The following is a 17,001-nucleotide window of genomic DNA, read 5'->3' as shown; positions in this document are numbered from 1 at the left end:
TGGAATATCATTCAATGCAACAGAACATATTTATTTCCACTTTGTACAAAAAAACAACTTAACTTTATGACGTAAGCCCACACATTACCGGGCACCCAGAATCAGTTAATTACACACTTTTGAACACAATTAACACACAAGCTTTTATCGTGGCTGACTATCCACGTCCAGTCCACGTACTCTCAACAGCAGTTCAACGTCTAATAAAACAGTCACTATCTCGAGTCTCTCCATTTGTTTTTCAACAACACAAAGCTACATTACTCTTTGCAGCCGGCCACGGGGCTTTCGGGGCGTATTTGTTTATTCTTGGCAGGTCGCGCTGAAAACTTGCCAGCGCCGACGAATTATCTCCCTTCCAGTTTCGCCTGCACAAACAATAAATGGGTGCAGTATCCCATGCTCATCATTACACCCTGCTTTAAAATGATGCGTGTTCGAAACGGCTGGAACACAACTGTCTCCAGACTTTCGTAAAATTCTGGGGGCTCTACATATCCCTCCCTTTAGCTCGAACACTCGTTATTTTGCACACAACGTATATTTTAATTTTTTTTTTTTTTCTTAACACATGTTACTTTGTACTACAGAAAAACATTAGGCACAAAAACTCTCTTCCATCTCCGGTATTTCATTAAGCTGTTGGTAATATAGTTCATAGACATAGTAGTATGATAAACTAATAGTACAACAAGTATTAGCTATTTCCAATAGATTTATCTACTCTTGCTTCCAGGATTGAGCCAATCCCTCCCCTTAGCCAGTGTCAAAGTTCAGGCATTATTCTGAGTCGAGTCTTTACTTTTTTTTTATTTTTTAGAAGCTGTTGCAATGATAATCATCAGTTTTCCGGGTCTGAAAAAAATTAGTTGTACTGGGTGTTTTCTCTTTTTTCTATCTACTTGCACAGGACTTGTCTTTTCTATTTAAAAAGTTTTAGAATTCAAATTTACCATGAGAAACTTTCCACTACAATCTCTGGTCACTATACCACCCTTTCCCTTTGGATTACAATCTACGTAAGGGTTGATACTATGGAAACATCTTCTTCCTCATCCGTGTGTAGGTACGCCCCTTCCATTTATACTAAACTATGGTACAGGTCAATCCCCTTTTTGGTGCCCCTGCCCGCACAGTATAGGTCAGCCTCCTCTTGGTCTGCCTACCTGTCTCTCTTTCTCTCATTTCATCAATATCGGATGCGCCCTCCCTATCTTCTCTAACAATGATTCATAGTCTTGCCTCTTTCGTACTCCTCTGCAAACTGTTTTATTTAAAATTTACTGGTAAAATTTCTATCTACCTCTCCTTTCCTCCTCCTGCGTCCTTCAGCCTACCTGCTTAAATTCTTCGGTTGTTCATTGCTTACAGCTCACTTATATAACCTTAATAACTAAATATGTTTCGTCCTTGACTCGATACCTCTGGCTTAATATCTATTTCTTTTTATCTCTATTCATATTACTTTGTACTACTATAGCTATGAACACAGGTGGATATACACTTCGTCCCCCATTGTTCCTTTAGCTTAAGCTAACTATACCATTTCACTTGAGATGTGCAACCGTCATTACTTAGCACATGTGCTCGAGCCCTTCCTGAGCACTACCTCCCCCCATATCTGTGACGGTTGTTACATCTCCCTGTGTATTACTTGTCTGCGTCTGTGTATTTAATTGTTTGAGTATGGAAGTGTGATCGTGCGTCCTGATTCTTTGGCCCACCAAGGTTCTTAGTTGAAGATTTTTAGAAATCATGGTAAAGAGGAGGACTTCAGCAATAGAAGTATATGAATGTGGACAGAGGGAAAGATAGATTGGAACTCTTAAGGGAAGTAAGAAAGGAAATAAAAGAATTGGTTGCTAAGATCGAAGAAAGAAAGAAGACAGTCCCAAAGACAGGAAACCCTTCCCACCCCCCTTCCCCAGGATCCCCACTTCGCTGGTACTTAAGTGAGAAGCCGGAGGAGGTATGATGATCGGCGTCTCCTACAGAAATCCCCAAAGAGAAGATCTTAGCAACTCCCATGGAATGGCAAATGATGAAGAACCAGCCACACTTGTTTGCGAGGGTTGTTTGAAGGGCGTGGTGTGTAGGTCGTGTCTGTGCCTGTGCTACCCACCCCTTTCAAAATTAGATGTAAACCCTCCCCAATCACATCACACTTTACAAAAAATATAAAACATTCTATAAAAATAGAAATTATATACACTATAATCAAATAGTTATTCAGTTTGTCACTTCACTTTATAATTCATACACATGTTCAGTTTGTCATCTAGGTATCATTCTTCCTAAACAGTACCATCATATTATATCTCCTGTTAGAATGTTACCCTGTTAGTTTTATCTCATGCTTAGAGGTTACTGTTTATTGTGACTCCTTAAATTAGTCATAATCGTGTAGTTGTAATTGGTCTCTTTTAATACTAATATGATTGGATAGCTTAAGGGCTATGAATAGATTACAGGATAGTCGAAGATTTGACGGGAGTTCGGTGCAGAAAAACTAATGTGGAAGTAACACTGAACCCAACTCGGGAACCGGCGAACGTCACTCCGGCTGTTGACACAGAACGTCAACGTCCCTGGGGGTTTTGTACATATAGTTTTATATCATTAACATTATACATTCCCTTTTCCTCTCCTGTCACAGGATCTACTAAATATTTCGCCCTTGTCAAATGCCAGTCAAAATACTTGCGCATTGTACCCCAGGAATTACTATAGTATTTAGGATCCCACAAATCTGAGATCAACTTCTCTTGTGCACTTGAAGACCAATATTTTTCCTTAAACTTTCTCTGAAAATCTTCCCACGATGTGAAGTTTTCAATATTTACTGTGCCCCATTCTGAAGCTTCACCCTCCAAATAACCTACCGCAAACTCTATTTTCTTAGCATTCTCCCAACTTTTAGGTATGTCGTGGTTAAACTGTTTTAGAAATGGGTGGGGTGTACCTCCCCATCTGATTTGAATTTAGGAAACTGTTTCGACAAGCCTGAATTTGATCCCCATCTCAAATCAATTATCATGTCCTTATTTAATATAATATTTTGGGAAACTGTGTCTTTCTCTAGTTTCTCCTGCATAAGCTTGAATTCTTTCCTCAAAGTTTCTAAGTCTTTCTTGGTGTTATCTAAATCAGAAGTTACTATAGGCGAAGAGATATCAACACTAGGTTTCTCTTCAACCGTTCGTCCTATTAATTCTTCTACTTGTTCTTCTAAGCGATTCAAATTTATAAACTGCAGTCATTAACTTTTCTTTGAAGTTGTGTTCTATGGTTTACACCCGTGATTTGACCCCTGAAATTTGCGCCTGTACTAGGGGAGCAACGTATCTTGTTTCTGGGCATTGGTTTTAGCGTAGTTAATTCTCGTTCGACCACATCAAATGTAACATTACATACGTTTTTCAAAGAGTTGAATTTTTCGTTAAATTGTGTTTCCAAATTACTACATTTAAGTCTACATCATATTCTAATTTTTGAACTAACCCTTTTAGTTTAGCTTCATTTCTTTGTTCTAAATCATTAAAAAAAATATTTGTCTGTTCGCTCAGGGAATCGGACAATTCTTTTTTCCATTCTTGCATCTGATTGCTTAGGATATTAACTTGAACCTCAAGTTTTGTGTTTTGTGATTCAAACTGCACTTTGATAAACCTCATTAATTCGCCTAAATCTGACCCCTGTTTTTCGATTCCCATAGCCCCAACAGACTCTATGGATTGATGTTCCTTTTCCATTGTGTTTTGTTTTGGGTTTAATCTAGTTATCATTAAAAGTACACCTGCTTATTTCCACGACCCCCCACACTCCACAAACAATCAAAGGTCAGTAGTAGCTCACTCGGCGTTGGTGGAAGGCGGCGTCGGTGTTGCTGTGATGCGATGTCGGCGTTGGTGTACGGCGGCGGCGGCGTTGGTGTACGGCGGCGTCGGCGATTTAAGACTAACTGCAGCGTTGTGCGATTTTCTTGATTCCCTTATCAACATGATATTTCTGGATAAGTATCGTGGAATCGCTCTCCAGCCTCGCTGGTTGCTATGGCAACTCCCAACTGTTTTTGTTTTCTTTTTCTTAGAACTTCTTTAATATTTCCCCTTCTTTCTCAGGTCCTTTCTTTACGGTCGCCACGTTCTTCATTCTTGCGGTGGCCCGGTGTAATGTTAAGCATTTTCGTGGAATTACTTGTTGAAGAATGCTGGTTCTGCTTTCTTGCAGCGCCGATGTCTTCTGCTAACACCGGACGCTTCTCCGAAGATTTCACTGCTAGGAAGGGGACATTTTCACTCTCTCTCTCTCTCTCTCTCTCTCTCTCTCTCTCTCTCTCTCTCTCTCTTCTTATTTAAAAAATACGCTACTCTTGGAATATCTTTCAATGCACCAGAACACATTTATTTCCACTTTGTACAAAAAAAAACAACTAAACTTTATGACGTAAGCCCACATATTACCGGGCACCCAGAATCAGTTAATTACACATTTTTGAACACAGTTAACACACAAGCTTTTGTCATGGCTGACTATCCACGTCCAGTCCACGTACTCTCAACAACAGTTCAACGTCTAATAAAACAGTCACTATCTCGAGTCTCTCCATTTGTTTTTCAACAATACAAAGCTACAGTACTCTTTGCAGCCGGCCACGGGGCTTCCGGGACGTATTTGTTTATTCTTGGCAGGTCGCGCTGAAAACTTGCCAGCGCCGACGAATTATCTCCCTTCCAGTTTCGCCTGCACAAACAATAAATGGGTGCAGTATCCCATGCTCATTCTTACTCCCTGCTTTAAAATAACGCGTGTTCGAAACGGCTGGAACACAAGTGTCTCCAGACTTTCGTAAAATTCTGGGGGCACTACAAAAGCTGCCTGGGAGAATTTAAATAATTTAATCACCACTAACACTTGGGTTTAGGAATCATGAAGGAAGGTTGTATACATGGAAGACCTGGAGAGACTGAAAGGTTTCAGATTCAGTATATAATGGTAAGACAGAGATTTTGGATCCAGAATTTGAACTTTTAAGACAGTTCCAGGAGCAGATGTTGACTCAGACCATAATTTATTGCTTATGAAGTGTAGATTAAAACTGAAGAACTCGCAAAAAGGTACGCAATTAAGGAGATGGGACCTGGATAAGTTGAAAGAACCAGCAGTTGTTGAGATTTTCAAAGGGAGCATTAGGCAAAGATTGACTGAAACTGGGGAAAGGAGTAAAGAAGATAATGAATGGGTAGCTAGGAAAGATCAAACAGTGAAGGCAGCAGAGGATAAAATAGGTAAAAAGGCAAGGTCTAGTAGAAATCCTTGCATATCACAGGATATATTGAATTTAACTGATAAAGGAAAAAATACAAAAATGTGGCAAATGAAGCAGGCAAAAGGTAATACAGATGGCAAAAAAGGAAAATGAGGCTGACTGAAAATGCAAAATGGCTGATCAGGAATGGCTAAGGTGCAAAACAATCCTATAGAAATTGGATAACTAGGGGGAAAATAGATACTCCGTATAGGAAAATTAAAGAAGCTTTTGAGGAGAAGAGAGGCAGCCGTGTTAAAATGAACCGTTTACCAATTGCAGAAAAAGTCGATATCGTGTTGATGTATGGCTATTGTGATCAAAATGCCCAACGGGCGTGTGCTATGTATGGTGCTCGCTATCCTGGACGACATCATCCAAGTTCCGGACCGTTCGCCGAATAGTTACGTTATTTAAGGAAACAGAAAGTGTTCAGCCACCAACCACGACCTGCAACAAATGATGATGCCCAAGTAGGTGTTTTAGCTGCTGTCGCAGCTAATTCGCACATTAGTAGCAGACAAATTGCGTGAGAATTGGGAATCTCAAAAACGTCGGTGTTGAGAATGCTACATCAACGTAGATTGCAGCCGTACCATATTTCTGTGCACCAGGAATTGCATGGCGACGACTTTGAACGTCCTGTACAGTTCTGCCACTGGGCATAAGAGAAATTACGGGATGATGACAGAGTTTTTGCACGCGTTCTATTTAGCGACAAAGCGTCATTCTCCAACAGCGGTAACTTAAATCGGCATAATCTGCACTATTGGGCAGCGGAAAATCCGCAATGGCTGTGACAAGTGGAACATCAGCGACCTTGGCAGGTTAATGTATGGTGCGGCATAATGGGAGGGAGGATAATTGGCCCCGATTATATCGATGGCAATCTAAATGGTGCAATGTATGCTGATTTCCTACGTAATGTTCTACCAATGTTACTACAAGATGTTTCACTGCGTGACAGAATGGCGATGTACTTCTAACATGATGGATTTCCGGCACATAGCTCGCATGCGGTTGAAGCAGTATTGATTACCATATTTCATGACAGGTGGATTGGCCGTTGAAGCACCATACCATGGCCTGCACATTCACCAGATCTGACGTCCCCGGATTTCCTTCTGTGTGGAAAGTTGAAGGATATTTGCTATCGTGATCCACCGACAACGCTTGATAACATGTGTCAGCGCATTGTCAATGCATGTGCGAACATTACGGAAGGCGAACTACTCGCTGTTCAGAGGAATGTCGTTACACGTATTGGCAAATGCATTGAGGTTGACGGACATCATTTTGAGCATTTATTGCATTAATGTGGTATTTACAGGTACGCTGTAACAACATGCGTTCTCAGAAATAAGTTCACAAAGGTACATGTGTCACATTGGAACAACTGAAATAAAATGTTCAAACGTACCTACGTTCTGTATTTTCATTTAAAAAACCTACATGTTACCAGCTGTTAGTCTAAAATTGTGAGCCATATGTTTGCGACTATTACAGCGCCATCTATCACAAAGCGAAAAAAGTGGTCCAACGAAAACATTCATATTTCTTTACATACTACACGAATATGTAATAAAAAATCGGGATTCCTATTTTAAAAAACGCAGTTGATATCCGTTTGACGTATGGCAGCGCCATCTAGCGGGCCGACCGTAGTGCCATCTGGTTTCCCCCTTCAAGCCAGACAAGTTTCGTTGTAGTTTTTTCGTTTGACGCTTATTTCGTGAGATATTTGGCCCGGTCACAATCAATGGACCACCCTGTATATATAGATTAACATAAAAAAATTCAAACAGGGATAATGGAACTTAGGCAAATTAAATCATGGGATGCTGAGGGAATTAGATTAGGGAATGATATACTAAATGTGGAAGATGAGGTTTGCTATTTGGGCTGTAAAATAACCGATGCTGGCCAAAATAAGGATGATGTAAAATGTAGACTGGCAATGGCAAGAAGTGTTACTGAAGAACAGAAATTTATTAACATTGAGTATAAATCTAAGAACCTTTTTCTGAAGATCTGTGGAGAGTAGCCATGTATAGAAGTGAAACATGGTGGATAAGCAGTTTGGACAAGAAGAGAATAGAAGAATGCTGAAGATCAAATAGGTATATTGTGCAACTAATGAGGAGGAACTGAATAGAATTGAGGAGAAAGGAAATTTATGGCATAACTTGATTGAAAGAAAGGATCAGTTGATAGAACACATTCTGAGACATCAAGGAATTGTCAGTTTAGTGCAGGAGGGAAGGTGTGTGTGTGTGGGGGGGGGGGGGGGGGGGGGGTTAGAGGAAGACAAAGAGATGAATGCAGTAAGCAGATTCAGAAGAATGTAGATTGCAGTAGATTTAGGAGATAAAGAGGCTTATCCAGGATAGAGTAGCATGGAGAGCTGTGTCAAACCAATCTTTGGACTGATGACCACAGCAACAGCAACGACAACAACAACACTACATGCTATGTATGAAATTTTATACTACACACATTCTATATTTAACGAATCACATAACTGAATAAATAATTAAAATAAGTGACTGTCAGTTCTCATTTCACATTCTGAAGTATTTATTGCATGTTCTGACTCAGTAATTTCACTGATTCAGCCTTTGCTATGTGCTTGTTGTCTCTTTCTTCATTTGCTGAGATGAGATTGAGCAGTGATAAACCTAGAGATGACAACCTCATTTAGATGCTACTCTTTGATGAGTACATGGTAGTATTCAATACTAGCTTTTATATCATTATAATGCATTTTAATATATTTCTTGTATTGTGTTTCAGGAGGGCAGTGTTGAGAGCAATAGTCTGTCTGCAGAGTCAGCCACTGATATTGTGCCAAAAACACCCCCAAAGGATGGTGTTGGTATGTGAATTTTAGTTATTTTTATCGTAACGAAACAGTTAAATTAAGATTTTTTAGGTAATTAAGATAGCATGTTATATATGAGATACAGTTTTACTTAGGAGGTGGAGGATGGAGTGGAGGTGGAGAGAGGGAAGGACAGATGACTGGGAATGGGAGGTAATGAAGGTTAGGGGCAATGCAGAAAAGGTGTGGGCCTGGAGGGCTTGAAGTAGGGAGGCAAATGGCTAGGGGCGAGGGGCTGGATATACTTAGGGAAAGCACACTGGCAAGGATAGTTTCACGGGAATGTAGTGATGGGAGGGTAGGAAGAAAGGGATGAGGTCAGTGTAGGGGACAGTGGGAGATTGCTGGCAAAACACTGTGGCTGATTATACATAGACCTATAAATCTAACTCAAATGGGCGGAAAAGGTGGAAGGGGGGGGGGGTCACTTAGAAGTAACAAGCCGTGGCAGTAAGGACTGAATAGAAAATAGGGTGAGAACAAGGACAGTGGTAAGTGTAAGATAGGGACTTGCAGAGACTGAGATCAGGACGCATTGAATGCAACATCCCAACCTGTACATTTCAAAGATGATCTTGGGGGATGGGTCAGATGGCACACATTGTGAAACAACAATTATTATGGCTCATGTTGTGCTAACCACAGTGACTGGGTGGTCTACTTTGTCCTTGACCTTAGTATGGCAGAGTTCATTCATAATATGTGGACAAAAGTTGATGGTCATTCCATCATAAAAAGAACTGGCCTTGGTACTTCCAGTGATTGATTTTACTTGAGATTTGGCCTCTTTTGGGCTGGCACACACCACTGACGGGATTGGAATGAGGGAAGGAGAAGTGTACGATACACGTATGACAAAGTCTCACACACTTACATGATTCTTGCAGCAAGAGCTTTGAAGCATTAATCACATAGAAGTATACTTTGAATATTGGGAGGCATCAGAATACCACTTATGGAGTAGGATAAAAATTGTTGAAGTATGTTTCTCAATTCATCCTCAAAATTCTCCATCACTGTTAATGTGGTATCCACCCAATGTAAGCAACATTTTTGACCATCTTTATCTCACTCCTCGTCCCAACACTTAGAAACCATATGACCTAGGTGAAGGACCCAAGTGTAGTTCTGTGCCATGCATCCCATTGTCAGTTTCTGTTCTGTTCCTGCCACAGGTGTTTCATATTTTATTAGAAAAGGGTCATCTGTGAAAGCAGCAATGTTGAACCTCCTGGATCTACTGCATGGCTTTTTATGGGATATGGCTTCCAACCAGCTGTCCAGCCCCATGACTGGTTGCCAGGAGGATGAAGGCTGCAGAGAGAATGGATAAACCAAAGACGAAACTAATGTTTAGCAACTATTGTTAGTATGTATTAATATTTTGCAGGAAAGTTGTTACTGCAGTCAAGAAAAGATGGGAAAATTATGTAACTGTGGCTATGTAAAGATGGGCATGAACAGATGGAGAAACTTTGTACTTTATTTGTGTTCATTGGAAGTGTATCTCATTACTTTAATTTCTCATGCAGATGTTTTAGAGCTGATGTTCTACATCTTGTATCAGTAAGGCTATAAAACTTCAGTGCCACTTCAATGTGTACCATATCTGAGCTTGTTATTATTTTTGTTTCATTTAAATGCCTTGTCATGTGTGTGGCAGATTGTAAGGTCATAGATTCAAAAGTCTGAAATCTCATTGAAAATATTTGATTGTTTAAAAAAAGGAAAAAGGAGTGAGAGTGCCAAAAAGTTTAGATTTCAGGCAGTCAGTCATGTGTGGAGACCAACATGATGCTAGGGGAAGTGCTATTTTTGTATTTACTCCAGAGGAGAGAATTGATAGTGTTCACAATAAATACACCCATAAATAAAACTGATAAATGTGCTATTAGGTGTGATTTTTTTATTTGGTGAATAATATAAGGAACTTCTTTCATGTTCTGTATCTTGATAGTGAACAGGAATGCTGGCTACATTGATAAAAATTTCACTTGGCATACCAAGTAATACCATAAACCAAATCTATCTGACAAGAGACTAAACATAACAAAGAACAAAATAGTTATCAGTTTTTGAGTCAATCTGGATAACTTTGAATCCACTGAGGTGTCAAAAACCACGGCATAGCGATACGCACACATACAGATGGCGGTAGTATTGCATAAACCAGGTAGGAAAGGACAGTGCATTGGCAGAGCTGTCATTTGCACGCAGACAATTCACACGAAAAGGTCTCCTGCGATAATAGCTCACGACAGGAATTAACAGACTTTGAATGTGGAAAGGTAGTTTGAGCTAGACACGTGAGACATTCCATTTTGGAAATAATTAGGGAATTCAATATTCTGAGATCTACAGTGTCAAGAATGTGCTAAGAATACCAAATTCCAGACATTACCTTTCACCTTGGACAATGCAGTGTCCATTGGTCTTCATTTAGAGACTGAGAGCAGCAGCATTTTCTAACAGATGAGCAACACTGCATGAAATAATCACGGAAATCAATGTGAGACATACAACAAACTTATCCATTATAGTGGTACAGCAAAATTTGGTGTTAATGAGCTATGTCAGCACACGATCGATATGAGTGCCTTTTCTAACAGCACGAAGTTGCCTGCAGCACCTCTCCTGGGCTCATGACCGTATTGGTCAGGCCCTAGACGACTGGAAAACTGTGGCAGCCTGGGCAGATGAGTCCCGACTTTGGTCGGTAAGAGCCGATGCAGAGTTCAAGTGTGGCACAGACCCACGAAGCTGTGGATCTGAGTTGTTAATGAGGCACTGTGCAAGCTGGTAATGTTTCCATAATAGTGTGGTCTGTGTTTACACAGAATGAACAAGGTCCTCTGGTCTAACTGAAGTGATCATTGACTGAAAATCGTTACGTTCAGCTACTTGGAGACCATTTGTGACAATTCGTGGGCTTATCGTTTTACGGATGACGGTGTGCCGTGCACTGACCCACAATTGTTCACGATTGATTTTGAGAACATTCTGGATAATTTGGGCGAATGATTTGGCTACTCAGATTGCTTGACATTAATCCCATCAACATTTATGCGACATAATTGAGAGGTCAATTCGTGCACAAAATCCTGCACCAACAACACTTTCACAATTGTGGATGGCTGTAGAAGCAGCATGGCTGAATATTTCTGCAGGGGACTTCCAGTGAATTGTGGAGTCCGTACCACGTTGAGTTGCTGCACTACACTAGGCAAAAACAGGTCCCACATGATATCGAGGGTATCCCTTCGCTTTAGTCATCTCAGTTTATAGGTTACATCTAAATCTACATCTGTACTCTGCAAACTACTGTGAGGTGTGTTGCAGAAGGTGCACCCCTTGTGTCAGTTGTTAGGGCTTTTTCCTCATTCCGTGCACACATGGAGCATGGGAAGAATGATTTTAGTCTCTGTATAATGTGGATTTGTTTTAGTTTACAGATATCTGATTATATGGGTGTAAATTATCTGCAAATAAATACCGGAACAGTGAAAACTTGAAGTGAAGGCAGTATAACAGCCAATAGATGTTTTTAGACTTATAAGAAATGTACAGTTTTCAAAGTATGTTAATTAAGCAGCCAGATAAAACAAGCCTTGGCCTTGCCGCAGTGGTAACACCAGTTCCCTTCAGATCACCGAAGTTAAGTGCTGTCGGGCTGTGCTAGCACTCGGACGGGTGACCGTCTGGTCTGCCGAGCGCTGTTGCACTGCCGAGCGCTGGGGTGCACTCGGCCCTTGTGAGGCAAACTGAGGAGCTACTTGATTGACAAGTAGCAGCTCCAGTCTCGTAAACTGACACAATGAAGGGAGAGCGGTGTGGTGACCACATGCCCCTCCATATCTGCATCCAGTAACACCTGTGGGCTGATGTACCATTATGCCTTCCGAGGCCTGTTTGGATGAAGTTTAGTGTAATTTAGCTTAACTTATTTACAGAGATTTTATTGAATTCTGTATTTGACATCAGAGCTGAAAGTTGTATATCAGCTAGCTACTCTTTGCTGTTTAGAAATTAAATCAGCTTTATAATCTACCCCCCTGACCCCCATTCCCCATGAGCCATGGGTCTTGCCACTGGTGGGGAGGCTTGCGTACCTCAGTGCATCCTGTAGGTGCAACCACAACGGGGATATCTATTGAGAGGCCAGACAAATGTGTGATTCCTGAACAGGGGCAGCAGCCTTTACAGTACTTGCAAGGGCAACAGTCTGGATGATTGACTGATATGGCCTTGTAACATTAACTAAAATGGCCTTGCTGTGCTGGTACTGCGAAAGGCTGAAAGCGAGGGGAAAGACAGCCGTAATTTTTCCCGAGGGCATGCAGCTTTACTGTATGGTTAAACGATGATGGCGTCCTCTTGTGTAAAATATCCCAGAGGTAAAGTAGGCCCCCATTCGGATCTCCGGGTGGGGACTGTTCAGGTGGACGTCGTTATGAGAAGAAAGAAAACTTATGTTCTACACATCAGACTGAGGAATGTCAGATCCCCTAATCAGGCAGACAGGTTAGAAAATTAAAGAAGGGAAATGGATAGGTTAAGGTTAAATATACCGTATTTACTCGAATCTAAGCCGCACTTTTTTCCGGTTTTTGTAATCCAAAAAACCACCTGCGGCTTAGAATCGAGTGCAAAGTAAGCGGAAGTTCTGAAAAATGTTCGTAGGTGCCGCCACAACTAACTTCTGCCATCGAATATATGTAGCGCTACACAGGCTTGCTTTGCAGGCACAAAGATAAATATTGGCGCCAAAACCTCTGCATAGTAAATAAATAAAAAAAATAGGAAGACAACCTTTTTCCTCTGCCCCGAGTTTCGACCACTGCATTTTCGTACATTATCCAGCGAAGTAAATACAAATTCCATATTGTTCATCTGCGAATATAGCAGCATTTCAATGTACTACGAAAATCCGACTGGCAAGACTGTTTGGGGTTTTTGTCGATATGGCCAACTCTACATTCTGAATTTTTTCCTACCTGTGAGAAGAGATGGTTGCTGACAGGAACTTTTATGAATTGTGATTCACGTGCAGTATTCTCTTCACCACAAGAATAATACGAATATAAACATTTTGCCATGTATTCTTTCGTGGTTGCTGCTATCTCATTTAAATCCTGTCTGCCTAATAAACTACGAAAGTAGAGTGAGACAACAGCAAACGCGGAACAATATACGTATCATGTCATGTTTATATTCGTATTATTCTTATGCCTAATAGTGATACAGTCAGAAATGAAGCACGGCAATTGACTAGATTTTTAAACCTAAGATGACTCTAATGTCTGTGGAGAATGTAATGTACTAAAGAGGCGTCTGCAAAGATTTTCAAACGGAGAAAAATTTTCACTAAACACTTGTTCAGAACATCTTCTATCATACGCAGTCTATTATTTGGTTCTTGTTGATCATTATCAAAGAAAGCAGCAGTGTAAGTAACAACAAATAGCAGTCTCTTGTCATTGTTTCGCTACTGAGACAATTCCTCTTTCTCTCTCTCTCTCTTTAATTGTAAGCGGCGGTAGCGCACACATAAGCCAGCCATGCTGCAAGCGGCAACAGGCCGTAAACGCTCATTATCAGGATGCGACAAACAATGCATGACACAGTACAGTAATGCATTTTCATTAGAGTGACGTAAACACCTATAACAAAGAGAACGGCACTTATCAGATCAAAGAAAAATAAGCAATCGATTCAAACCAGACAAAGCACGTGAAAAAGGAAGGGTACCCGTATAAATACCGACGGAGCGCATGACGCATAGCAATGACTACCTGGTAAAGCTTAACTGCTAAGCTTATGACTCGAACCAAACTACTGTAGCTGTATCGTCATTCATTCGACCTAAATTGTGTCTCATATTAAAATGAACCAACTTTGTTTTGATTTGGAGGTGCGGCCTAAAACTTTTCTCTCCTCCTGAATTTAGAGTCTCAAATTTTAGGTGCGGCTTAGATTAGGGAAATTTTTTTTTCCCTTGATTTCGAGTCTCATTTTTCAGGTGCGGCTTAGATTCGAGTGCGGTTTAGATTCGAGTGCGGCTTAGATTCGAGTAAATACGGTAGTGGAAATTATTGAAGCTTGATGGCAGGAGGAACAAGACCTGTGGTCAGGTGAATACAGGTTTATAAATACAAAATCAAGTAGGCATCATGCAGGAGCAGGTTTAATAATGAATAACAAATAGGAATGTGGGTAAGCTACTACGAACAGCATAGTGAACGCATTATTGTAACCAAGATAGACATGAAGCCCACGCCTACCACAGTAGTACAAGTTTATATGCCAACTAGCTCCGCAGATGATGAAGAGATTGAAGAAATGAATGGTACGATAAAAGAAATTATTCACTTAGTGAAGGGAGACAAAAATTTAATAGTAATGGGGACTCAAATTTGGAAATAGGAAAAGGAAGAGAAGGAAGAGTAGTAGGTGAATGTGGACTGGGTGTAAGCAATGAAACAGGAAGCTGCCTGGTAGAATTTTGCACAGAGCATAACTTAATCATAGCTAACACTTGGTTTAAGAATCATGAAAGAAGGCTGTACAAGTGGAAGAGGCCTGGAGACTCTGGAAGGTTTCATGCAGATTATATAACGGTAAGACAGAGATTTAGGAACCAGGTTTTGAATTGTAAGACATTTCCAGGGGCAGATGTCAAAACTGACCACAATTTATTGGTTATGAACTGAAGACTAAAACTGAAGAAACTGCAAAAAGGTATGAATTTAAGGAGGTGGTACCTGGATGAACTGAAATAATCAGAGGTTGTAGAGAGTTTCAGAGAGAGCTTTAGGGAATGATTAACAAGAACAGGAGAAAGAAATACAATAGAAGATGAATGGGTAGCTTTGAGAGATGAAATAGTGAAGGCAGCAGAGGATCAAGTAGGTAAAAAAATTAATTGATGAAAGGAGAAAAAATAAAAATGCAGTAAATGAAGCAGGTGAAAAGGAATACAAACGCCCCAACAATGAAATCGACACGAAGTGCAAAATGGCTAAGCAGGGATGGCTGGAGGACAAATTTAAGGATGTAGTGTCATATATCACTAGGGGCAAGATATATACTGCTTGCAGGAAAATTAGAGAGACCTTTGGAGAAAAGAGAACCACCTGTATGAATATCAAGAGCTCAGATGGAAAACCACTTGTAAGCAAGGAAGGGAAGCAGAAAGGTGGAAGGCGTATATAGAGGGTCTATACAAGGGTGATGTACAGGAGGGCAATATTATGGAAATGGAAGAGGACATAAATGAAGATGAAATGGGAGGTATGATACTGCGCAAAGAATTTGTCAGAGCACTGAAAGACCTTGGTCAAAACAAGGCCCCAGGACTAGACAACATTCCATTAGAACTACTGATAGCCTTGTGTGGGCCAACCATGACAAAGCTCTGTCATCTAGTGAGCAAGATGTATTAGACAGGTGAAATACCCTCAGACTTCAAGAAGAATATAATGATTCCAGTTCCACAAAAAGAAAGTTTTGACAGATGTGAAAATTACTGAACTATCAGTTTAATAAGTCATGCTAGCAAAATGCTAACATGAATTCTTTACAGGTGAATGGAAAAACTGGTAGAAGCTGACCTCGGGGAAGATCAGTTTGGATTCCGTAGAAATGTAGGAACACACGAGGCAATACTGACTCCACAACTTGTCTTAGAACATAGATCAAGGAAAGGCAAACCTACGTTTCTAGCATTTGTAGACTTAGAGAAAGATTTTGACATTGTTGACCGGAACAATATTTACAGTTTGTACAGAAACCAGAGGGCAGTTATTAGATTCAAGGGACACTGAAGGGAGGCAGTGGTGTAGAGGGCAGTGAGACAGGTTTGTAGCCTATCCCTGATGTTATTCAATCTGTATACTGAGCAAGCAGTAAAGGAAACAAAAGAAAAAATTGCAGTAGGAATTAAAATCCATGAAGAAGAAATAAAACCTTTGAGGTTTGCCAATGACATAGTAATTTTGTCATAGACAGCAAAGGAGCTGGAAGAGCAGTTGCCCTGCAGCTCAGATATTGTCAAACCATCTATGTTATGATCACACGTGACAGTCTCAGCAGCAGCAATATGTTGCTTATTTTTGTAATCAGCATCACTGAAATCCATGCAAAGCATGATATCCAAAAAAACAAACATTATTCTCCATTCCCCGCGTCATATTTAAGTTTGTCTACACTCTACAAATACACACAACCTCAAAACTCGTGCAACTAGTGTCGCCAAAGTTGAAACACGCCAAAAGTGTTTAGTTTCACCACCGAGTTGCGCAAACGCGTGGTGCACATGCGCGGTGGCCGGTAACGCAGTTGCCTGTAACCTAGTGTCGTCATGTAAACTAGGCTTAAGATTAGGAAATGAGACACTTAAACTACTAGATGAGTTTTGCTATTTGGGAAGCAAAATAACTGATGAGGTCAAAGGAGGGAGGATATGGCAAGAAAAGTGTTTCTGAAGAAGAGAAAATTGTTAACATCAAGTATAGATTTAATTGTCAACAAGTACTTTATGAAAGTATATGTATGGTGTGTAGCCATGTATGGAAGTGAAACATGGACAATAAGCAGTTTAGATAAGAAGAGCATAGAAACTTATGAGATGTGGTGCTACAGAAGAATGCTGAAGATTGGATGAGTAGATCACATAACTAATCAGGAGGTACTGAATAGAATTGGGGAGAGGAGAAATCTGTGGTACAACCTGAGTAGAAGAAGGGATTGGTTGGTAGGACACATTGTGAGCCATCAAGATATCATCAGTTTCGTACAGGAGGGAAGTGCGGAG

General features: G+C 40.5%; 1 protein-coding gene across 1 annotated transcript in view; it reads left to right on the top strand.

Annotated features, from left to right (window-relative positions):
* LOC126416263 (oxysterol-binding protein-related protein 6-like) overlaps positions 1–17,001 on the top strand; it is a 259,898-nt gene that overhangs the window by 44,922 nt on the left and 197,975 nt on the right. The window contains exon 2 of the mRNA XM_050083896.1: positions 8,102–8,183. Coding sequence (XP_049939853.1) covers positions 8,102–8,183 — 82 coding nt within the window. The remainder of the gene's footprint in view (positions 1–8,101; positions 8,184–17,001) is intronic.

The sequence above is a fragment of the Schistocerca serialis genome, chromosome 8 (genome assembly GCF_023864345.2).
Source record: "Schistocerca serialis cubense isolate TAMUIC-IGC-003099 chromosome 8, iqSchSeri2.2, whole genome shotgun sequence".
Lineage (NCBI taxonomy): Eukaryota > Metazoa > Arthropoda > Insecta > Orthoptera > Acrididae > Schistocerca > Schistocerca serialis.
This window is presented reverse-complemented; position numbering and strand designations above follow the sequence as displayed.